General features: G+C 33.2%; 1 protein-coding gene across 2 annotated transcripts; it reads left to right on the top strand.

Moving 5' to 3' along the window:
- Positions 1–2,438: 2,438 nt before the first annotated feature.
- On the top strand, positions 2,439–25,454 carry sgpl1 (sphingosine-1-phosphate lyase 1). 2 transcript variants are annotated; one of them, NM_001089469.1, is made up of 14 exons: positions 2,439–2,611; positions 8,540–8,705; positions 10,534–10,601; positions 12,748–12,895; positions 13,972–14,051; positions 15,239–15,367; positions 17,624–17,712; positions 17,949–18,057; positions 18,161–18,259; positions 18,359–18,505; positions 19,919–20,157; positions 20,292–20,438; positions 22,469–22,589; positions 23,710–25,454. In NM_001089469.1, the coding sequence occupies exons 1-14, from the start codon at positions 2,600–2,602 to the stop codon at positions 23,872–23,874; spliced, it is 1,719 nt and encodes a 572-aa protein (NP_001082938.1). In that variant the 5' UTR covers positions 2,439–2,599; the 3' UTR covers positions 23,875–25,454. The 2 variants fall into 2 exon arrangements, with proteins under 2 accessions (NP_001082938.1, XP_005156777.1); XM_005156720.6 differs by lacking the exon at positions 2,439–2,611 and adding an exon at positions 7,437–8,276 and having other exon boundaries at positions 23,710–25,452.
- The last annotated feature ends 456 nt before the right edge of the window (positions 25,455–25,910 follow it).

The raw sequence follows: 25,910 nt of genomic DNA, 5'->3' as shown, positions 1-25,910 counted from the left end.
TGGTAATTGTAGTTATTTTCAGAAGTATTTCTATTTCCAATATACTGCATATTTGCTCAAAAATATTGAAATATCGATATTTTGCTAAGATAATCGATTCTAGAACATACAAAGCTGGTATCGGAGATATCGATATTTTAGTATCGATCCGCACATCACTAATTTAAAGTGCCCCCTCAGTTTTGACTTCCTGGCGCCGGGCCTGCTTCGCTTGGTCACTAAATTGACCAGAGTTGATTTCATAAAACTGCCTTCATTCTCTTCGATACTGCTCAAATGCGTATAGCCTATTTTTGTTGTTGTCATTTACTAAATCTTAAACTTTGGTTGTTGTTGACTAAGTCTTAAACTTAGATTTGGTATTTATATTCCAACCATAAGTTTCATTAACCTATATGATTAGTCAACTTATGTCAATAAACTGCAAAAATACAACATGACGGATTTACAAATGTCGAAATATTAAAAAAAATATTCAGGTTATTAAACTATAATAATAATAATAATAATAATAATAATAATAATAATAATAATAATAGCCTAATAATAACAATAATAATGATCTAAAAACGATGACAATCAATCAATTAAATTATTACTACTTATATTACTACTCACATAATACTCATTGTTATCACTCTGAAATTGTAACTGCAGTTTAACAAAGTAATTTTGTTGACATTTTTAAAGGTTCGAAAAAAATATATATTTCTATTTGTTTTGATTGTTTGTTCTTTAAATAAATATGTTTTAATTCAATGTGCACTGTCTGTTTGTTTGTCCTGAATGTTTAAGTCATTCAAAAGAATCACAAAATCACGTAATTCAAATAAATAGAAGTAAACAGTCCAAAAAGACGTGGAAAAAATGTCTTTTGGGCGTAACTTTACTTAGTAGGATGTATAAATATGCAACAACGTGGAAAATATTGTGTTGTTAAAATTTTAAAAGCGTGCATTGTTAATGATATTTAGGCTACTCTATACATTTAAAATTTTACAATATTCACAAAACTACATTTTATAAATTACAATTAAAATGTTTTGTTTTATTTGATTAGGTTTTTCTTTTTGTTGTTCATTTTCTATTTTATTTTTGTTTTGCTTAAGTATAGGCTAATTTATTTTATTGTAGCTTAGTGTACCAATTTATTTTATTTACATTTTACCCAAATTGGTTGAAAAACACAGCCACACGCACACAACTGAGCGTCGTCAACATATTAGCCTATACCAACAAAGATACAAAATTAAACCTAGCTCTGTCGAGTAAATGGTCGCTCAATAGGCATGAAAATAAATCTATAGGAGAAAAGAATCTAGGCTCTATACACTGTAAAAAACTTTATGATAGTCCTGACAGTGTTTTAGGCCACTTAGGATATTAAACTAAGTAAATCATGTTCTAACTTAATCATGTAGGTTACGTAAGCTGTTTTAAGTCAGTTTAACATAATATAAGTTCCATGGACTCATAATTTAATTCAGCTTAAAAATTTAAGGCAACCAGGATTTTTTTACAGTGTAGGACCTGTGTAGGACAGCTAAGACTCTAGCTGGGACAGCGCCATCAAGTGACCGTGTAAAATATTGCATAAAAGCATATTGCACAAGCAGCTCAAGCAATCCAAAGCAATTTAATAGACCACATCGTATACCCTATTATAAATTGTATATGATGGATTTTTAGAGAGCTAAACATAAAAATTATTTTTATTAATTATTTTATATGCTTTCTTTTCTCTTTGCCAGATATGAAAAATAATTATTCTGTCATCATTTAGGCTACTTCATCCACTTGCTCTAAACTTGTTTGGTCTTTTTCCGCCTGTAGTTGAACACAAAAGAAGATATTTAGGAAAATGCTGAACACTAGTAATTGACTTCTAGAATGTATTTCCTAATTCATTCCTACCCAGAATGCCAAAATTCTTCAAAATATCTTCTCAAACAGGTTTGGAACAAGTTTAGGTTGAACAAATGGTGAGTAAACTTTCATTTTTGATATATGTACATTGGGTGAACTGTTCCTTTAAGTGTAATTATTAAAATACACAAATCACCTAAAATTATGAAAAAATAGCACCAAAAACTACAGCAACAGTTATTATAGAGAACAATCATTTAGAAACATAGAATAAAAATATTAATACAATCATACAAATTATGACAATGTAATCAGCATTGTTGTATAGACAATTAATCGGATGATTATTATATTAAAAGCATTTCTGCGCCAACTGTAAAATATTGTCTAGTAATTATTAAAAAATCACATAAACCGTGGCGAATCTGCGAATCATCACGAGGATCTGTCTTTCCCAGATTCTTACAGCATATGCGCCTGACTACTCACTGCAGTGAAGGACGCGTCCAGTTTATGAATCAGCGAACGTGGCGTCACGTCTGAAAGCAAATAGCTTCTCCTTTCACTCACACGGCACTTCCTGATATAAGCTTGCGCCTCTGGTTGTGTCATGCTACGGGGAATTCGCTCTCAAAACAAGCCAAACAAAGATCTTTCAGGCAGTCCTCCTCGTTTCCCCCCGAGCAGTTGAAAAAGCGACTTTTTCAGGCAGAGTGTAACCTTGGCAAACAAAATGGACTACTGGGTAAGTGAGCATCATGTCAATAAATCAGCTGTGCTTTAAAATAGTCTGTTTCAGTTGTCTAAACATGATGTAAGACTGTTACAAAGAAAGCTTCTCCTGGTTCATTATGTTAAGTAACTTTTTCTCGGTATTTTTCTCAACATATTTATTTACAGAGTAGAACTGTGACATTGTTTCAGTGTATCTGATCTATAAGTGGCATTTTGATCTGATATCACATGTTGGCACGTTCTTTGCTTAAAATAAGTTATCTTATTTTGAAAAAAAGAGTATGTTTCATGTAAATGGCCAATAATAGAGAGAGAGAGAGAGAGAGAGAGATAGCAGAAATGTTACACTGAAATAAATAGATGGTTATTATCATGTAAGATTTTGTGTATGTCTCTCTCTCTCTCTCTCTCTCTCTCTCTCTCTCTCTCTCTCTCTCTCTCTCTCTCTCTCTCTCTCTCTCTCTCTAAAGAAAAGTAAAAGTAAACAAAGTAAATTATGGTAAACACAAATGAACCATTGAGTAGGTATAGTTTAATCATAGTGTTTACACTGTAATTGTGGTTATATGAGTGGTGATAAATACACCAACAAACTATGTGTCTATATTATACATGGTCATAAGCTGACTACATTTTGCTGTAATAAATTCTTGGCTAATTTTTGTAAGTGCTGTGCAGTGTAAATGAGACACACATCAGGCACATTTTAATATTTTAAACTTCTATTTTTCTTTGTGTAATTCTGTGAAATAGTCATTTGGCTGTGAGTAAAACCCAGGTGCAGAGAGGGAAATTTAGTGCTTCATTGTGTCTGTTCGTCAGAAGACTTCCTGAGACAGGCTCAGATACAGAGGAAGCGCTATTCTTAACAAGGCAGTGTACAATGAGGGCAGATCTGTTTTGACTGCTGTCCAGCAGCATCTGTTGAGCATGTTTTTGGCTAGACTGATGGTCATGTGATTTGCTGTGTGACGGGCTCTATTAATGGGACTATTTAATTGAAAATGCAATTCTGACATCATTTATTCACCGCTAATGTCATCCCAGACATATAGGGCCTTATATATTTTGAGGAACTCTGAAGCATATCATTTATTTTTTCTTTTTAACATCAATGCTTGTTGCTGTTTAAATGTTGGTTGGCATTTACTGAATTAAAAGAGCAGTAAAACCGTAATATTGGTACAATTTAGACTTTTTTTTTGTTCATAATATTTTAATACGCTTTTAAATGTAGTTTATTAGTTTGACAACAAAGTTGAATCTTTAACATCATTACTACATTACTACTGTCACATGATCCTTCAGACATCATTCCAGTGTATTGTGTTCAAGAAATATTTGACTATTGTTGTATCTATATTCTTTAACAGTTTTGCAGCTTCGTATTCTATGGAAATGTTATTTTAGGAAACTTTAATGAAGTGACAGTTCAAAATAACTTTTTTTAAAATGTAAATATTATTGTACCCTTGTCTTTTACTGTCAGTTCTGAATAGTTTAAAGCTAAATACAGGGTTTCTGGAGACCTAAAAACTTTCTTAATTTACCCTTCTGCAATTTAAATCCCTGAAAGGTCTTAAATCAGAAGAAAAAAAAAATCAAAGAGATCAAGAAAAGCCATTGAATTATGCATTTAATTAATTTACTTTATATGCAAAATACCGAAATGATGACTTAAATTAAGTTTATGCTTTTAAACGAACAAGTATCTTTCAAAAAATTGTCAAAATTAATTTTTTGAGTCAGCTAGCAGAAACATGCTCATATATATAACAAGACTTTTCTAGTGTTCTCTGTATGTGTCTTGGTTTAGGAATCTTTAGACCTTTGTGCTAGAAAACAACACAAAAATACAGAAAACAATTAACATTTTTGCACTGTGACCATAAGTTACAGTAAAAAATCCATATTTTAGTGTTCCATATCATTGTTTGGGAGCAGATTTAGTGATTCACTAATTAAATTTATTATTATTTTTTTTGGTTTCCCAAAGAATCTTGCTGATAACAATGCTTAACTCCTAGCAACTCTACAGAACCCCTTTTCACCATAAAGAAACATTTTTGCAATGGAAATACATGTTATATAGATGTTAAAGGTTCTTCATGGAACCATTAACACCAGTAAAGTACCATTATTATCAAGAGTGTAGTATATATGGACAGATACATGAACTAGCATATCTAACACCTTTAATAGCAAATAAACACATTTTTAGTTTTGTATGCCAATACTGAAGGTCTTGAGTTGTACGAAAGATGTGTTAAGCTGCTGTTGTACTTTCTATCTGACCACCTTTAAACAAAACACTGGAACAATTCCGTTGGAAACATGAGCTTTGACTCAACAATGAGCAAACAATTAAAGCTTAGCTGGAGAGCGTGCAATTGGGAGCAGGTGGTTCAAAGTGACATCTTAGGCCTCTAAATGTACTGGTTGTGCTTCTCAAGTATTCCTCAATGAGCAGTTATATTACGGTATCTGTCATGTTCAGGAGATGTGTTGTATAACAGCAAACGTGCACATCCCTTCATCTCTTTTGCAAGTGTCTGCACTCTTTGCCTTTTAGCCCTTTTACAAGATAACATAATCTCAGGATTTTATGGCACATTATGTACTGAGAAGTTGTATGTCTTGTTACATAACCCTGATATGGATGCTGTCTTTAAAGACTTTGGAAGTGCAGTCGAGTTTCCACATTTCACACTGTTTTTTGAATCGTGATGCACCTCGGTCCTGGTCAAAGTTTCAGTTGCTCACTCACATGACCTGTTTACCTGCTCAATCCACTGTTTTTGGCAAACCCTGCTAAACCTGTCGGAGAGCTTGTCATGGACTTAGAACTCCATTCAACTCCTGCCTGATTCGTTCATTATCTACTTAACCAAGTGACTGAAAATGAATGGTTGTTTAATTTGTAGTCTAATTGTGTTTTATTTATTGGGCTACATTTAAAATAACGAAGCAGAACAAATTAGGAAATGATTGCAGTTATTTTTACATACATAATTGTTATTTTAAAATAGGGCTGCTCGAAATATCATTTCGTTATCATTGTCGCATTATAGGATTTGCAGTACCAGGAATCACCATTTAGAACATATGAATTGTGGTGTCATGTTTAACAACAATCTAATACTCTGAATACTCAGATTTTTATTAATATTGGATTTTAAGACATTGGACACAAGAAATTCTAAATATTCTTAACAGATTAATTGTGTTTAATTACACAGTGAAGACTATACAGTGTTATTTCACATTTGATAATTGAATTTCTGCTCTTCAATTCTGTTAAGAGTGAAAACCATTTATTTTCTTTTGATCTTTCTTTTGTTGTTTTTATCCATGCTTTAATTCATTTATTTAGTTTTTTGTATAATTTTGTCAATTTTATGCAGATTCACAAGGCCGTGCTTTACTTTTAGCATTGGAGTATAGAAAATGTCCAACAAAAAAATCTAGCATTTTTACAGATTTATGTATTCATTTGTTTGTTGATTTTTAATTGTATATTTATTATTGAAATGTTCCTTCCATGAAAATAGCTTTAGTTGCTGACATGGCATTAAATAAAAAAATACATTACATTATGCAGATTCAATCCCCTATTATTAAGATTATAAATATTATTATTAAATAGTATATTATAAAATCATGATATATTATATACCATATAAATAATATGTCATTATTATTATTATTATTATTGTTTGTTTTATTGTATTTTTTGCTTTTATATCTCAAAATTAAATAGCTTTTGCTGTTCCATTGTTTGAAATGCCTGAGGAAAAATTTTGATTAATTTATGAACTATTTTTACTAAAAACATTTGAGGTTTGTATTGACATTGAGAACTTGAAAACACTGTTATAGGAGCTGCTTGTGTGAAAAGATCACAGTGCTCTGCATCTTGTAAAAATGTATTATTGACAGTTTTTGTGACAAGATAAGCACACTAAACCATTTATCTTTTTCAAACATTGCTACAATATTAATACAGAAGTTACCCTCATGAGTAACAACCTTTATACTCACCAAGAGTGGTTTGGTGAATCATGCCACATTTTATTTCAATGTAAAAAAAAGTCCACCAATGAAAATGTATATCATCATACTCGCACTTAAGTGGTTATAAACTTTTCTGAATTTATTTTTTCTGTTGAATAAAAAAGAAGATGTACTGAATGTATAAGATATATTTTCTGTTAAACGCAAAACAGGTTATTCTGGGAAATGTTGTCAAGCAGGCTTCCATAATTTTTTTTTTTTTTTTTTTTTTTTTAACCTTACTATGGATTTCATTGGCTGGTGTTTTCCAATATTTTTCAGAATATCTTGTTTAGTGTTCAGAGGAAAGAAATCCATAAAGGTTTAGAGCCACTTGAGTGTGAGTAAATGGGGAATAAATGTTCATTTTTGTGACGAACTATCCCTTTAATTATTTGCGCAAAATAAAATTCCACAAAAATATGCTAAAAAGGTTACAATGAAGTATTATGAGCACCACACACAAATAGATTTGTTAAATGCAAATATTTAAATGACAGTTAATCATTAGCACAAAAATAAATTATCAGCAAGCATTAAAAAGACCCAAAAATGTTCAGTTGCTCATAATTTAATCAAGTTGTTTTAACCAATTATGTGCTACATATTTTGAATAATATTGTTAACTGTATAACTTAAAATTAATAAATGTCTTATATGATGGTATCTGAAGAGGTACTACTGCCCTATGATTTTTCAAAATATGTTTTGCAATCTGCAAACAAAAGAGCCTCATGCAGGCTTGGATTAAATGCATATTTGTTGACAAAATATCAAGACAACAAATATTTTGTTGCTTTAACTTAATTTAAATAAGGTTTCAACTAAATTTAAGTTTTACAGTATTTTTATTCAGTTTGATTGATGTAAGATGACTAGAAACGTCTAGAAAATATTTAAGGCAGTGAGTTTTATTTTAAAATATAGATGGAGAAAATAATGATGTCATGATTTCTACTTTTGGGCAAACTATCCTTTTAATTTTAGACACTTGTTGTAAAGGGCACCTAGCGTTTTTACATCTTCAAAGCAATCAAAACACCAATTATACCTCTCAAACCTAATCTTCTGAAGAGTAAATGAGAAGCGCGTTCCTTGTAGATCACTGTGAGTGCACATGTTTGTGAATATAGTTGGCTAAGACTTTGTTCAGCTGACCTCATATTTCCTGCGTGCTGTTATGCCGATGCTCTCGAGACACAATCTGTGCTGTTATCAAGCAGGACCACATTGTGCTGTAAAAAAATAGTGATTGTGAAATGCGTCCACCAGATATGTTTTTTTTTATTTTTTTTACAGCCCATTTAAATGGCACAAGCTTACCATTCATAGACATTTTTGGTACAATATTTTTTTTTTTTGTGGAAATTGTTTATTGTACCAACATCCATGTAATCTACATTTAAATCTAAGCTGTTTGCTTTTGGGTCTTTTTATAACTAGTTTCTCATACTGTATAAGGTGTGGTCAGTGGGAGCAATATCTCTGTGGGTGAAAGTAGTTCATCTACTAATCTCTGCTAAAAGTTACTGTACAGATACACTCCCGCTACAGTTTACTTGGGTGTCATTAGTGGACTAAAGCAGCTCCTGAGACAATTAAGTATGACTCAGTCTGCTATAGTAAGTATTTCTTTTCACTTTAAAATGTTTTTTTATTTGCTACTTGCTGTCATTAAACTAATCTGGGATTATGTAGCGAACATGTTTATACTTATTCATGCAATTTATGGGGCTGTCACTCAGAAAGTAGCCTGTCCTTGGAGTCTGTTTATGTTTTGAGTTATGTTTTACTTCAGCTCAAGCTTTACTGAAGGGAGATTGGGTTAAATGATTGTCTAGTTGTGTTGATGGAGTGTTAAATTAAATATTTTTCTCTCATTCAGAGTGCCTTAGAGGTGTACAAGGAGACTGCGCTGTTGTACATCGAGGAGGCGCAGAGTTATGTGAATTCTCAGTGTGCTGGTCTGGAGCCATGGCAGATCATTGCAGCCACTTTGCTGTCCACACTCGGGGTAGTATGGCTAAAGGACTTTCTTTTCCAACAAGAGAGTAAGTGCTATTGATTACTGTATTTTTATATTTGAAAATCAGATTGCATCAAGCACAAATAAAATATATTGGCATGTTTACACTAAGTATTTACTAATTAAAAAATGAAATAATGTAATAAATTGTTTTTAAAAATGAAGTAAAGTAAATTAAAAATGTTTAGCAATCTGTTATACTTGCCGTGTGTGTATTGACTTGATCAATAATACATTGTATTTATTTGTACGATTCATTATTCGGGTTTTCAGTGTTACACAGAGGCTTACAGAGGTTACATTGCAACTACATGCCAATTACTTCTCATTTAAGTATTAGTACACTGTATGCTTAATATCTGCTGATCCTGCTACTTCAACAGCTTTTAACTGACTATAAGAAACCTTGCAAGCACATGCCAACTTACACTAACACTAACCCCAACCTAACAGTCTACTTATAATCTGAAGAAAATTGGTTGGCATGTTGATGAAATGTAATTTAAATTCAACAAAATACGTTAAAGGGACCATCAAAATAAAGTGATACCAAGTTATCAAAGAAAGAACTCTGTAGAACATTGTTATAAATATAAGCACAAGATGAATATTTAATTTTTTAAGTTTATGTGAAGTTTTCTTGTCTCTTCTTATCCTAAAATGTATGTAAAATAATACAATTTGCAAAGCAACTGTATAAATAAATATAGCATTAAAAATAGCTATAATAATAATAATAATAATAATAATTATTATTATTATTATTATTTGAATGCTTCAGGATTATTACATTTATCGGGTTTACATTTTAGTTTATAAAATAATATTTCAAAAATGAATAATTGTTAAATGTTTTTGGAAGAAGCGTCTTGCACTTACCAGGGAAGCATTTAATTGATAAAAAATCAATTAAAAACTGTAATATTTAGTTTATTTCAAAATATTTTAAAATGTATTTGATTGTTGTGATTTAATATCTCCGACTTTCTGCACAAAATGATTCTGATATGCTTATATTATTATTGTCAATATTGAAAATGTGTTGTGCTGCTCATCATTTTTGTTAAAAAGTGACTAATGCCTATCAGAAAAGTTCAAAAGAATTGCATCTATTTGATCATGTTTATTTGATACAAATGTTTTGAAACCATTATTAATGTTTTATGTCATTTCTGTTTAGTTTGCTGTCGATTTTCATCCTTGCAGAATCAAATGATTTATTGGTCAAACAACCTAAATAAATAACAATAAAAATCAAATAAAAATGTTATTTACAGAATGTTATGTTATCCACATAACATTAAAGGGATCTTTAGAAAGAGTGAGTCAAGAGAGAGGGAAAACGTTTAGTTTCATTGTTTTTGTTTTCATTATTCTCCGTGCACATAATGGTTTTTTATTTTCCCAGCAATCTTAAGTCATACAACTTTGTTACTTTAAAACAATCTGAGACACAGCATTATGTTACAAGGTAATTTAAAGTAAATAGCGATATTGTGTTTTTTTTTTTTGCTATTCATCAGCCAGGAAGTCTTAAAATTGAGTTGCAAAATGTCAAGGCCACTTGAACAATAACAAAATGAGCTTTATACGCCAATGTTGACCTAGAGCGCATTTCTTTGTTATTTTTAATACATTTGTAGCATGTTATGGTTGAATCATCATCCTGAAATAATAGTTTCACATGAACTGAAGAAGTTTTTATATTAAAATTTTCATGTCAAAGCCCTGATGTGCTGCATTGAATATGAGAAATTGAACAGACAGAGTTTTGTAAAGTAGCTCAAATTTAGAAAAGGGTACATTTCATGCCACTTCTTCGCCACAATATGCTCATTGTTCGTGTTTTCTAGGTCTGACGTCAAGAGTAAAGAAGCAATTCTTCAGAATCATCAGAAAAATCCCATTTATTGGAGCATCAGTAAGCATCAAGTGGTTTACTAGTTCCCTTTCTTCCTTCAGACTTCTCTTTCTGACTCACTGGATGATTAAGTCACAGCTGCCATACTCACGGGGAAACTAAACCTTTAACACACTTTCACATCATGACCCTGTGATCATATCTGGGTTTACTTTGTGTCATTAACCTGAAAAGAGCACAGCATGTCTTTGTCTTGTCTCTCACAATATTTTCCAGGATGCAACTAACCGGCTTAACATCACAAATTCCAGCCCTGCAGCTTTTACAACTGTGGCTCTCAACATTATGACTCGAGAGCATGCCCACTTACCTTTATTTCCATATCACTTTATAAAATGCAAATTAAGCGTTTATTAGGCAATTAAACAATTAATACAAAATAGATTTACAGAGATAAATATGCAATAATATAAACCTCCACAATACTCAAAGCCTTGTCATATGAGCTTGAATAGTTTCTCTGGTATGTTCTGTTAATTATGGGAATGTTGATTAAACTAAAGCTGTTTTTTGTATCATAATCCAAGATTAATTATATTACTTTAACGTCCACATGAACCGAAAGCAGCGACAGTTTTTTTTTTTCATATTGTGACGCAGTTTCTAGAGAAATTAAATGTTAAATGATCTAACAGTGGGCTTGGCTTGTTTCTTCTACTACAAGCTGAATGAATGTAGTAAAGTAGGTGTTTCATTTAGAAAGATGGGGAAGAGGGTATTACATTATTAAATTGGGGAGGGCTATTACAACCTACAGACACCACCTCCTCACCATTTCTGTTTGACAGGGAGCAGCATGGTTAAACATGTTAGCCACGTCCTGTTCCCAAGATATACCTCATTTGACAAATTAACTGAAAAACACAGGAAGTGCATTTTCAGATTTTTATTAAAGATTAGATAGGCAAACAATTTTTTATCTTTAATGATATGCAGTATGCACAGATGAATTGTTCACCACAAAACTAGAAATGTGAGCTAACAAAATCAATATGGTTAGTTTTGATTTCATGGGGACTTTAACCAAAGGTGTGAAAGTTTGAATTAATCTTCTGAAAAGCTTGACATTTTTGAGAAATTCAGTTAGCATGTTTGCGAACAGGTTTTTATTATTCTGTCTAGCATGTTTTACTGACGGTTGACTTGCTTTCGCATGTGGCTAGCATGTATTACTGTAATTAAGATGCTTCTTCCATGGTTACCTTATTCTTAAAATAAATTAGCACTTAATAAGTTAGCATGAATTAGCATGTTACCATTTCTTGCGCAATAGCCATGAATTTGCTGTTGTTGCTAGAATGTTTAACACTTATAGCATGAATTAACACATAGCTAGAATTTTTTTCTAACATTATTAGCATTTTAATAGCATTTTCTAACTTATTTTCCATGCTGTTAGCATGATGCTAGCACGCCTTGGGTGTTAGGAAAGCCCCAAAAAGAAAGACAGAACGTGATAGTGTACACTTCATTAGATTCAACCCATTAGCACCAATATCATTGCCTCTTGCTCATATCTTCATTTCTGAAAGCTGTGTGAAGATATTTAACGGAATCTGTCATTGCCACATCACAAAACTTAAAGATTCCAGTTTTTCCCTCAGGATGTTGTAAAGTGTCCTGTGCGTGCATAGATTGTTGTCCACTATGACACACTGTAAGAGATAAAACCAGATAAAGAGATAATTAGAGAAAACTTGCATCCCAATGCCATTTGCAAAACACCATTCCAATGTTCAATTCTGAAAAATAATAACAATATTTATAATTACATTCAGCATTCACCCCTAAAACAAATGCAGAACCTAACCTTAAACCTTTTTTCATTCAAAACTTTTTATTCAACACCTTTTTACTTATTTTTTAATCATTTAAATATGCTAAAGGATTGTAAAATAACTCATCATAAAATAAATCATCACTGAAATCCTCATCATATAACTATGGTACTTTGGTTGTCAATATTAATAGTTATAATAATTCATGCATTTATTTAGTTCTGGAAGTTGTATTACATTAATAGCACAGTAATTGACTGTATTTCCCTTTAATTCCTCTCTCTCACTTGTTTTTTTACATCGATTAAATATTCATTGTTTTGTATGACACTTCTTTGTATTTCTCTTCCCAATCTTTCCCTCGTCAGATTCAGAATCAGCTCAACAAAGCTCTGGATGACATGTCAATGAGTCTGTGTACGCTGAAGGAGGGCATGAGCTACACCAAACTCCTGCCAGCGCAGGGCCTCACCCACAAACAGCTCCTTGACAAGATCAGGGAGTATGAGACACTGAGTGAGTCACAGTCAGCCTTTTCCAGCTCCCATCAGTTTTAATGACTGCGAACCTACAGGCTTTCTAGATGAATCAAAAAATCAGCCAGATGTTCGCTCCAGACGGATTTGCCCTTCAGTGTGGGCGCAGTTCATTGGCATGCCAGTTTATTTACTAGGGCAGTGGTTCTCAAACTGTGGTACGTGTACCACTAGTGGTACGCAGGCCTCCTTCTAGTGGTACGCGGAAGATTACTGAATAATGAAAGAAAAAAATACTCAGTTTTAAGCTAATTCATCAGGATGTGATTTAAATGTAGCGGGACACAAAACATAGACTCAAGCAACTTTGCCATGCTTGAAGCTAGAATATAGCCTGATTAAAGTTAGTCTCTGTATGGGGTTACCACAAACTGCGGTCCACTTAAGGTAAGATCTTAAATCTGCATGTATGAATGGATAAATTACGTTTAAATTGGTCAAGCAGTGTATTTATGCATTTAATTGCTCACGTTTTCTAACACACGTGCTGTAAAAAAACGAGCTGGATGTCATTTCTAATGTAAATATGTAATTCCAAATCATTCATTTTAAAATACAAGTTAATGTTTAGATTTCAGAGATAAACAAATACCTCATGTGTACATGCAACACATATTTCAAAATTTATCAAAACGGTTTTATATATGAATATGATGACATAGCCAATATTTATGAGGTCCAAGCAACATTTCCAGGTTTTGATAAATAGGTTACTATTTGTTAATACTTTACATTTAACTAGAGCAGTTTTATTTTTACTTTAAGAACAGGAGCCTACCATTTTCACTTTTTAAAGCACACTTTAAACATTGACTTTATTTATTTATTTTTAAATTTTTACCTGTAAGCACAGTAGTGCTAATGTTCAAACTATTTATAATATTTAAAGTGGCTGACAATAATAATAGGAATTAATCTGCCTCGTCATTATGGTGGTACTTAAAGAGACAATTTTTTTCTGAGGTGGTACTTAATGAAAAAAGTTTGAGAACCACTGTACTAGAGTATAATTCCACTGATTTTGGGCTTTTTATGATTTAATGTGTATAATTGTAGGTGAGGTGAACTGGGCGAAAGGCAAAGTCTCGGGTGCTGTTTACTGGGGGGATGAGAAGCTCACAGATCTCCTGGTGAAGGTATGATGGCCTCAAATCAGTCAAATAATGCAGAACTTCATGGTTAATCCAGAGGCACTTTGAGTTTGTTATTAACCCTTACAGAAATAAAAACAGAAGAGCATCACACATGTGATGCACACAACAGTAATAAATGTTTTAAGTTAATTTATATAGCAAATTTTCCCAGAGATGGGTTGTGGCTGGAAGGGCATCCGCTGTGTAAAAACGTGCTGGACAAGTTGGCAGTTCATTCTGCTGTGGCGACCCCGGATTAATAAAGGGACTAAGCCGACAAGAAAATGAATGAATAAATATATAGCAAATTTAAAACCATCACAAGACTAACCAAAGTGCTTTACAACTTCATAGAAACAAGAGATACAAAAAGAGAGATAGAACAAATGTTAAAACGGTTAAGATACGGTAACAAGCAAAATTATTAAAGATAATATGCAAACATGCAATATTAATATATTCTAGTATTACATAATATATTTAATACATTCTAATTTGGATGTCACGGTGTACGATCACCTCACAGTAAGAAGGTCGATGGTTCGAGCCTCGGCTGAGCCAGTTAGCATTTCTGTGTGGAGTTTGCATGTTCTCCCCGTGTTCACGTAGGTTTTCTCTGGGTGCTCCGCTTTCCCCCATAAGTCCAAAGACATGTGGTGTAGGTGAATTGAGTAAGCTAAATTGGCCGTAGTGTATGTGTGTAAATGAGTGTGTTTGGATGTATACCAGTGATGGGTTGCAGCTGGAAGTGCATACGCTGCATAAAACATATGCTGAATAAGTATGCTGGCGGTTCATTCCACTGTGGCGACCCCAGATTATTAACTAAGCCGAAAAAAAAATGAATGAATGTTCTAATTTATCACAACTACTTTCTATATTTTATTAATATATATATTTTTATTGCTTGCTTATCTTGTATTTGGTTTTCCCAGATTTTAGTTTTTAGAAATAAACTAATTTGTAAAATTAAAATTTTCTTCTGTTACATTTGATTAATTTAATGTGGCATTAATAAATAAACATTACAATAAAATACTTGCTTATAAAACTGTAGTGTTACTTCGTTTTAGTGTTTAGTATTAAAGGCATAATTGGGGGTAACAGTGGCTTACAGTGCATGTTCACTTTACTTTTGAGCCAATTCTTTGTATGAAAAGAACTTTGTTGTGTGTTTGTCTGATTTCTAGGTGTATGGGGAGTTTGCCTGGACCAACCCTCTCCACCCAGACATATTCCCTGGAGTTAGGAAGATGGAGGCAGAAGTGGTGCGGATGACATGTGCCCTCTTTAATGGAGGACCAGACTCCTGCGGCACAGTCAGTCCTTTACACAGTTTTCCCTCAACAAATAAAGTTCTTAATGAAACAAAATTCCTTATATAATAGCATTTCGTAGGAACCTGTTCCCCATAGCGATGTGCAATATTTATCATTGACAATAATAAATAATATTGGCTGTTTTAACTTTGTGTGAGTTAACATTATCAAGTTTATACAAAGTATTGTCTGAGTGATGAAGCCTTTTAGAATGCTAGTTAGAATGACACTATAACAAATGTATGAAATGTAAAAAAGAAATAAAAATTAATAAGATTTTTAGATTAAATAAATATCACAAAAGCAATGGTGACATTTACGAGATTACAAACGTGATTTTGACTTTACACAAGAGTTCAAAAAACAAGAAATTAATCTTGGATGAGCTGCATATTAGAAGTAGTATTGTATGTTTTTCTCTTTTTTGACAATAAAAATAGTTCCAAAGCAGGCGTTTGCACATCTCAGAGCAACACGTCATGTTTACATGGACACTAATAATATGATTTTAATATAATTTATACAATACTCTGATTAAAAGTCTACCATGTAAACAGCAATTTTTGATTAATTTAATCTAATTAAGGTCATAATCGAGCTAAACAGAAATCGCATTAAGACATGTGGAGTATGCCAATTTTGGTCACATTATTAAACTGCAGTACAGACATGTAAACTCCTTAATTAAACTATTGCCGTCATGTAGGATTCTTGCCGCATTTTGTGATAGTCTATATACACGGCTGTTTGACACTATTCTCTGCACCTAAGGAGTCAGTAAAGGATCATAGAAAACCGCACTGTGAAATGCAGAGGTTATTTCTATATGGTGTGCGATATCAAATTCCATTAAAACAACACTCTTCCGGCAGTTCATACTCGTTTCCAATATTGTCATAGGGGGCCTGCATGAAATGTTCCTGAATGAAAGTGAAAGTGACTAAAATGCAGTTCAAGTCGACAAATTAAACATGAAACAGCCAAATTGCATGAAACTCTGGAGGAAAAGTGAATAGCGTGGTGATGCAATGCCATTAATTGGAATTACGTGCTATAACATGTAAAAATGGGATCATGAAAGGAACGTTCAAAAAGCAGCTCATGTAAACACCTTAATCATGTTGTTGTCTTATTCAGATTAAAGCAAATAATTTGATTACTGATGTCCATGAAAAGGCAGTCAGTGTTTCATTCCTGGATGAACCTATTTTTGAATGAATCGTTTGATTTGAGTTGATATTAAGTGATTCGTTCACAAGATTGTAATTTGCTTTGTTTCAGTTTGAATCTGAGATATTGAACAAATCATTTGAATGAATGAATTCAATTAATAATTTAATAAGACAGGGACATGCTGTGCTTTAGTGGTTTAGTGTTATTTATTTTGCTATGACAGGTCTGTATCAGCCAAGATACCCACAAAAAGACAAGCTCTGCATAACATGCTTTAACTATCAGAAAAATCAGGCACTTGAAAAATTTGGAAAAATATTAATAAACCTTTATTGAGATAGATTGTCAATAAAGGCTTTTTAATATTTTTTCATATTTTTCGAGTGCCTTGAACTGATGAATCTTCTGTTCTGATGAATCCTTTACCCCTGACCACTTTTTGTTTAATTTTGGATACTTTAATTGTCAATCAATTGAGATTTTTTGCACATTTTTAATACAGTTGTTTGAAAAACTATTTGAATATTTAAAATATTTAGCTTAGCTTTCATACATGCGTTTATAAAACCTTATTAATTTTTACATTTTAAATAAATACCTGGAAGAGTGAAAATAAATGAAAATAAAATATAGGTGTGTAACAGTACACAGATGTCATAGTTCGGTATTTACCTCGGTTTTGGGGTCACTGTTCAGTACAGGTTGGTATAACAAGAATAAGCAAAAAAAAATTATGTTTATTTCAAGTTTTAACAGGCAGAAGTGTCTGTGTTTGTCACAATCAGCTGCGGGGCTGAAAAGCTTAATGTGATACGAAAGCTCAAAATAAATAGAATGATAAAATTATCCTGTTATTAGCAGTCTATATATTAAACTTTCAAAGGATAAGCTTAACCCTCTCCTAAAACGACAGATACAACAATAGTTGTGCATTAAATTTAACACTCAATGAGCTTCAGAATCATTTATAAAAATACATTTACATCCACACAGCAACACTTTACTCTTACATGAGGATGTTTTTCTTTCATTAGACGGCTGTTCACTCGACTAATTTTTTAATGTGCGTGTTTGTCTTGAAAGGTTACTTCAGGGGGAACCGAAAGCATCCTGATGGCATGCAAGGCATACAGAGACATGGCTCATGAACGTGGCATCAAACACCCGGAGATGTATGTATTATCTCAGTCGATGGCAAAACATTCAGCCTGTGAGCCCATACTAGTCTCTTTCTGTCTAGATCAACAAACAGGTTGTCAACCAACACGTTCATAAACAATTCATACATCTATTTACAGTTTTATTTAGCTTGAAGAGACCATTTCTGATTAGTGCATCTTAAAGTCAGTTATTTGTTTCAAACCAGCAGTGTGAAGCAATTCATTATTGTTTGTTTTGTCTGCTGTAGCATTGCACCAATCAGTGTCCATGCGGCGTTTGACAAAGCAGCACATTACTTTGGGATGAAACTCATTCATGTACCGTTGGACAATAAGACCATGAAAGTTGATGTGAAGGTAATGCTGCGTTATTGAGTGAGCACAAATGGGTGCATTTTTAAACCCATCAGTAAATTTGTGAATAATAGCATTTGTCTAATTTGACTGATTTTCTGATCAGGCCATGAGGAGAGCCATCACTAAAAACACAGCAATGCTGGTTTGTTCAGCTCCTCAGTTCCCCCATGGAATCATGGATCCTGTAGAAGAAGTGGCAAAGGTAGTATTTTGCTATTAGTATGAGCATGTATTCCAGCACTTTTGTTACATTTAAGTTTATAATGTACTATAAATGTTATTCTTTTTGGTTTTCTTTTAGCTTGCAGTAAAGTATAACATCCCATTCCACGTGGATGCATGCTTGGGTGGGTTCCTGATAGTGTTTATGGAAAAAGCAGGTTTCAAGCTGGCTCCTTTTGATTTCCGGGTCAAAGGCGTGACCAGTATCTCAGCTGATACACATAAGGTGAGCAAAAAAATAAATAAATGTAAATAATAATAATAAAATACTCTGCTTTATTCGATTTATCATGTGTGTTTTATTTGATCAGATATATTTATTTACTTATTTATTTATTAACTCCACTAGAAAATATTAAAGTGTATCATTTTAAACAAGGAAGAAACATTGAGTATGTTTACATGGACACCAATGATCTGATTTTAACATGATTAAGACATACTCTGATTAAGAGTTTACCATGTTAACAGCAATTTTTTTATTAATCGAATTATTAAAAATTATTAATTATTAATTATTAATTGAAGTCATGATCAAACTAAATGGAAATCGAATTAAGACATCAATTTTTTCGATTTTAGTTGCATTATTAAAGTGCAGTACATACACCTTAATCGAACTGTTTGACACTATTCTCTGCATTCAGTCAGTAAAGGAACACGGATACACACAACACGAAATGCAGAGGCTTCTTTTTCTCCCATTCGTCATGCAGTATCAAATTCCATTAAAACAACACTCTTTAACCAATCCTTAATTCATACGCGCATCTAATACCTCAGTTTGTCATGGGCGCATGAATGAAATGATCCTGATTGAAACTGCCAAACTGCAATTAAAGCCAAAAAATGTAAAATGAAACACCTGAAATAAAATGAAACTCCAGAGGAAACATGCTGACTCATTGATGTTAATCGAATTATGTGCTGTAACATTTAAAACAGGATCATGAAAGGAACATTCAAAAAGCAACTCATGTAAACCCATTAATCATATTATTGTCTCATTCAGATTAAGGCAAATAGTTTGATTATTGATGTCTATGTAAACGTAGTCACTAAGCAATACAGGATATATTATATATAATAAAAATTTTCAATAATATATATTTTTAAGTATTTGTATTTAACTGAATTTTCCAGATCTTTTTTTTTTTTAGTTAATAAAGCTTGAGTTAATAGAGCTTGTTAATATTGCATTAACAACTGATTACAAGTACAACTTTGAGTATTTGTAAATATAAACCTTAACAAAGATTAATGAATGCTTTCTAAGTATTAGAATTTTGAATTTGTGTTCAAATGTAGTTCACAGATAACTAATGTTAAAAAGGTAAACCTTATTGTAAATTGTCACCAATAAATTAATTAAAAGTGACAGAAAAAACAATTATTGTATTATTGGAAGAGATTGTTTTTTATTCTTAATGTTTTGGTGACTGATCTCTTCTAAAAACCTTGAACTCTTACTTACCTACTAACTTTTGTGCATTTTATTGTTTTAGTCATGATTAAAACCTTTTTGGAAATTAGCTACTGTAGAATTTAAAAACAAGAGCTCTGACAATAAATTTTTGTCTCCAAATGAATAACTGCAGTTAAAATGCCATGTTGTGTCTATTTTAAAATGTCCCCACAGTATGGTTATGCTCCCAAAGGCTCCTCAGTTGTGCTCTACAGCAACAGGAAGTTTCGCCACTACCAGTATTTTGTAGCACCTGATTGGCAGGGAGGAATTTATGCCTCTCCATCCATGGCTGGCTCTCGGCCTGGAGGCATCATTGCTGCCTGCTGGGCTACTATGATGCACATGGGTGAGAAAGGATACGTTGAGGCCACCAGGAAAGTTGTGGAAACAACTCGCAAAATCAAAACGGGGTCAGTATAAATGCAATAAAATGCGTTAAATGAGAAGCTGCTTGTTTTGAATGTATACTGTATAAACTGTGGTTAATATAGATTTGCAGGGCACAGTGGAACAGTACTTAAAATGACTCTTTGTGTTCCCACAGAATCCGTAAAATAGATGGGGTGTTTGTATTTGGGGATCCAGAGGTGTCTGTGGTGGCTCTGGGCTCAGATGATTTTGATATCTTTCGCTTATCAAATGCACTGACTTCAAAGGGCTGGAATCTCAACACTCTGCAGTTTCCATCTAGGTATGGTTAAAAAAATAGGAATGTTCAATGTGCAATAGACAACATTATGCAAACTAATGTGACCGAATGAAAGCTAGTCAGGTTTGGAAAAGTACACAAACAGATATTTGATGTACAGTCGTGCTGTTGAATGGATTCATATGTGTCAGGATGTTATAAAAAATGTGGCCTTTGCAGGTCTTAAAATTTAGAACATCATCACATGACATTCTTACACTGTGTGATTATTTAAGAAAAATATAGTTAAAAGGCATTGGTGACAAACTTAGGACACCCTATGATTCAGATCCCTGTAGATCCACTTAAAGGTCAAGTGAAATGCTTTGAAATGTGCATTTAATTTATTTTAAATTAGACATAATCTCAATTTATACATGAAGTCAGGTTTAGAACATATAGTAGTCCCTCCCTTTAAAAAAAAAACAGCCAATAGTGTTTTGTTTCATCACAACTCTGCCAGTAAGAGTGGTTGAGCTCAAGTGCAACAAATGAGAAGCATCTTGAATGGCCGGGACATTTTGTACAAAATAGAGCATTTGATTGGTCAGACATTTGATGAGAAACTGAAATATGGGGTGATGTAAAAAGAAAAAGAAAAAAAAATCGTTGATCCATTTAGGTGGAAGTGACAAACTGCAAGCTTTGGATGTCTATGTCTTATAAATGCAAATGTTGTCACTCTTTTGGAGCATACTAGCTTATGGATATCCTTAAAATGAGCATACTGGTACAAATATCTAAAACCTTTATTTTAACTTATTTTGACCTTTAAATTCTTCATTATCTGTATCATCCTATCTCAGATTGTTCTGCAGGGGTTTTGGATTTGTTTTTGGTACAGCTCTTACCACAATATTTCAGTCAGGATAAGGTCTGGACTTTGCTTGGGTTGTTGCAACACTTTGATTTATTATTTTTTTTCCCCAGCTGTTCTTTTGTAGATTTGCTGGTGTGCTTGGGATCATTATGTCATTGCATGCCCCAATTTCACACACACATGAAGGCTCCAGACTGAACAAATAAAACTGACAGCAAACTAAGAATTTTTCAACTTTTTTGATTAGCAGTGTTTGACTTATCAAAGGTTTTATTTTACAAATGATATGGAAAAATTGAGATTTCATAGGGTGTCCTAACTTTTTCACATGACTGAACATGTTTGTGTTTTGTTCCTATTCTGACCAACACTTGTTATAATTATTAAGCAAATCCATCAAAGCAACATCAATTTATGGCTTACATATTTAGATGTTTACTCTAAAGTCATGAACTGGAAATCAAATTTCCCTTTATTTTTTGACAAATAAGCAGTCACTGTTCTAGAAAAACATCCTGTAAGTTTCAGAAACCAGAGCGTTCTCTTTAGTCTGTGGAATGAGAGACTTTATTATGAAATACTGTGGCTAAACTACACCACAGAAATTCAACAGCTGACTCTACATCCCTGCCTGTTAAACTCTATTCACACACTTTGCAATAGGTAATGAGACGTAAATACAGGTCTTTTTAGAAACCTGCTTAGAAAATGATAAAGAGGCTCTGAAGACAGCAAGATGATGCGCTGGGCCAGTATTTAAATAACCTTTCTTCTAATTCTTATATTGGGAAAAAGTGGATAAACTCGGTTTTTAGTGAGGTTCCAGACCACATCAGTAAAAAACTTTGTTCACATCATTTTACCATAGATTCGTTGATACAGAAGGTACAAGTAGATGCAGGTTTTTTGAAAGATTGAAGCTAACATTTTGAAAATGTTTGAAAGCCAATTATACCAGTGAGCATTTACTTCCAAATCAACAATCCTATTAAAACAATGTATTCTGCTGAGGGTGTCAAACAGGACAGAAAAGAGCCTAATCTGAATGATACTTTGTTAATGTAAAAATCATCATTATATCAATATAAGTAGACCTCAGAGAACAGTACTGAATCAGCAAAACAAAAATGACAGTTCATTACTACTTTAAATTTGAGGACACAAATATTTTCCTTAGAGCATTGTTCAAAGCCCTTTTGTCATTTTCTTTCAGCATCCATATTTGTGTCACAATGCTGCACACACAGTCTGGTGTAGCGGAGCAGTTCATTAGTGACGTGAAGAAAGAAGTAGCCATTATTATGAAGAATCCGAAAGAGAAGACCACAGGAATGGTGAGTTCACTATCGAAACAATTTCACTCAAACGTGTGGCTTCAAGGGAAAGGTAACCCAAAACAATCGCATTTTCTGTTAGTTCAGTTGCACTCAAGCCATTTAAGATGTAGATAACCTTTCTGTAGTAGAACATTAAAGAAGATTTTTGTATTAAAAAGGGTTTTTGATTTTATTATGATATGACCACTAGGCTGTTGGCGCTGACTTTAGAAGATTTTTAGCTAAAGCTGTAGTCTTTTGTCATTCATAAAATGGAACTCAACGTCTACTGCCACTGTGAGATTCAAAAAAAAAATACAGGCTAAATAAAATACATTGAGGTGTTATCTTGACATTCCAGTCTACTTTTAAACATGTTGTTTTTTTAACCCAGCTTGTGCCAAATATGGACAAACCCGACTGTTTAAGAATATTAAAAAAAAAAAACAATTTTACTTAAAAAAATTGTATACAAATTTATAAAAAACTATTTTTTTTTTGTTTGTTTGTTTTTTGACCCAACATCGATGATACACTTTAAAATGCCTTGCCAAGTAACTAGTAAAATATTTCTTAAACTAATTTAGATTTTAGATATTCGTTATTAAAACAATTATGTTTATTAAATGTGAGCACTTGGGAAATCTAAAAAAAAAATCTAAAATTTCACTGTACACAATTTTTATAGGCCATTCAAATATGTATCTATATGGAAAATTACTTATCTGCCATGCCGTGACCCAGATGGAAGTGAAATTTAAATGGGTCTAAAACTGTGAAAGTTCAATACATTTCAGGAGCGGCACTATTATATATATTTTTAAGACAATATTTATTGATGGATTTCCAGAGATGGGTTGCGGCTGGAAGGGCATCCGCTGCTTAAAAACTTGTTGGATAAGTTGGCTGTTCATTCCGCTGTGGCCACTCAGGATTAATAAAAGGACTAAGCCGAAAAGAAAATGAATGAATGAATTTATTGATGGCTTGTTTTAATGCAGAGTGTAGCTATGCTGGACATCTCGTTTTAAAAAAAACCATGATGAAACTGCCCTGACTAACTCTATTCAAAATAACCACAAGTTGCTGATGTGTCAATAAATAAACACACTTGAACTGTATACTCTTTATGTTGCAGGGAGCCATCTACGGCATGGCCCAGTCCATTCCTGACCGATCGATGGTGACCGAGGTCTCACAGGGCTTTTTGGACTGCCTCTACAGCACTGAGGTGCCCAAGATGCAAAACAAGCACCACAAAAACCACAAGAATCACATAAACGGCAACTCCAAAGTGCACTGAGAGGGACTGTCAGGGGCTCCAGCCTCAGCTGGCCGAAGGGATGTTCACCACAATCATCTATTCATTCATTTACTTCATTCAGTAACTAACGATTTCACTTATAAGCCATAGTCACCTGATATTGTGGGATTTCGTGATCTGGGGAGCGAAAATATCCTGTCTGTGACTTAAAAGATGCTGCACAAGAGTCTGTGTGAGTCCGCGAAGGGCCTGGGACATCTTAATCTAATTCTGAGTGCAGTTTTTCTTACTTTATTGACCACCGTATGTATTTGATCATCATTACTATCGAAAGTGTTTTCTGCCGCTTAAACCTCAGGATACAAAGGGCATAATAATTATTTGAGCTATTCACAAACTGTTTTCCCACAGTTTCTGGGATTTAAATAATGCAGGTGAAGAGAATAGCGACGTCACAGATAAACTGTGGTGTTTTTATTGTTAAATATATATTCCCAATATAGTTTTATCATTAGAAACTTGAAAACATGACCAACCATTTTAGGGTGGTAGTACAGCTCAGGTGAACGTGTACTGCAAATGTTTTATTTATTCATTTTTTAAATCCCCATAACTAGCACAGATTTTGATAATCCAATCGCAAAACATTCAGTGTTTACGTGAAAAGATCGTACTGATTTTAAACACAATATCAGGACAAAATGTAACAAAATCAATCGACCAGGTTATGAAGTTCACCTTATTTTCTATCTAATAGGGTTTATATTCATCACATCACCCTATCTACCTCAGATCTTGTTCAGATTGTTTCCTTTTGTCTCAATCCTGAGAAAAGTCACCTAAGTGGACATTTTAATCATCAGTCAATGCCATTCTCCAGATTATGGTACTGACAACGCTCTCCTTTTGATTCGTGTTTGCGTGTTTTATTCATTTAAGGTCTTTTGTTCCAGCTCAGCTGAATGACAGCAAGAAGGGAAATTAATTTGTGCAGGTCGATGAAATGAGGAAGTGATGACATGGTACCATGGGAACATCACACTAGATCTTGTCAGCAATTTAATCCTTAAGCACTCATCATATTTGTGACCACTGTGTGCGTTTTTATATTATAAATCACTAATATAATGTCTCATATTTCAATATTGTTTGTATTTTTAACTTGTACTTCTTGTGGGGGGCTTCAGGTAGGAGGCGGGACGGTTTTCTTTTTCGAATGATACCACTGTAGCACAGTGTAGTCTCAAAAACTGTAACATGCCTTAGTTTAAGACTTAGATGTGGAAGTTTGTCTTCAAACAGTTACCCTTCTTGCCTATTGAAGCATTTTAATGTCTGTTTGCAATAGTCTGTAATTACTGTAACTACTGAAACTGAGGCACCTTGATCGGAGTTTTTGAAGCATACATGACCTCTACGCTTGTAGTTGTTTAAAGCACAAAACTAACAGCATTCACCTAAATGCCTTTCGCAGACGTCAGGGTGTGTGCTAGAAGGATAACATAGTAGCGATATCAGCCTCAGGGACTAGGCCTTTACCACATCATGCGGTCCATTTCAATTTTGTCCTGTAATGTTTGCTGTTCCGATATAAATCAATAAATATGGTCTTAAAAATATATATAAGAGTGCTGCTCTTGAAATGTATTGAGTTTTCACTGTTTTAGACCCATTTAAACTTCACAACCATTTGGGTCATGGCAACAATTTAAGTGAGGTAAGTAATTTTCCATATAGATACATATTTGAATGGCCCGTATTAAAGGGGTGGTTCAGGATGTAATTTTAAGGCTTGGTTGTGTTAATAAGAAGCAAAGCAATGTGTGCTCATGTTTCACTTGAAGGACATCGTGTTATTTTTTCATAAATCTTTCTGATTATACACAGCTACTCATCTAACATGAAAACAACTAATAAATTTCCTAGTTCCTCTGAAAGGCCCGCGTTAGCGGGTGGCGAACAGCATTTCCCATTGTTTACATCTTTGCTCGACATACCGTTAAGGCTAGACACTGTACATGTCATGATCAATTTTAACAAATAAAAACACTCACAGGTTCTTGAGACCTACCTGA

This window comes from Danio rerio, chromosome 13, assembly GCF_049306965.1.
Source record: "Danio rerio strain Tuebingen ecotype United States chromosome 13, GRCz12tu, whole genome shotgun sequence".
Lineage (NCBI taxonomy): Eukaryota > Metazoa > Chordata > Actinopteri > Cypriniformes > Danionidae > Danio > Danio rerio.
This window is presented reverse-complemented; position numbering and strand designations above follow the sequence as displayed.

Coding starts and splice junctions, on each gene's coding strand:
- sgpl1 (XM_005156720.6), top strand. Junction 15,368..17,623: donor GACCAGACTCCTGCGGCACA/GTCAGTCCTTTA, acceptor TTGTCTTGAAAG/GTTACTTCAGGGGGAACCGA. Junction 18,058..18,160: donor CCATGAAAGTTGATGTGAAG/GTAATGCTGCGT, acceptor TTTTCTGATCAG/GCCATGAGGAGAGCCATCAC.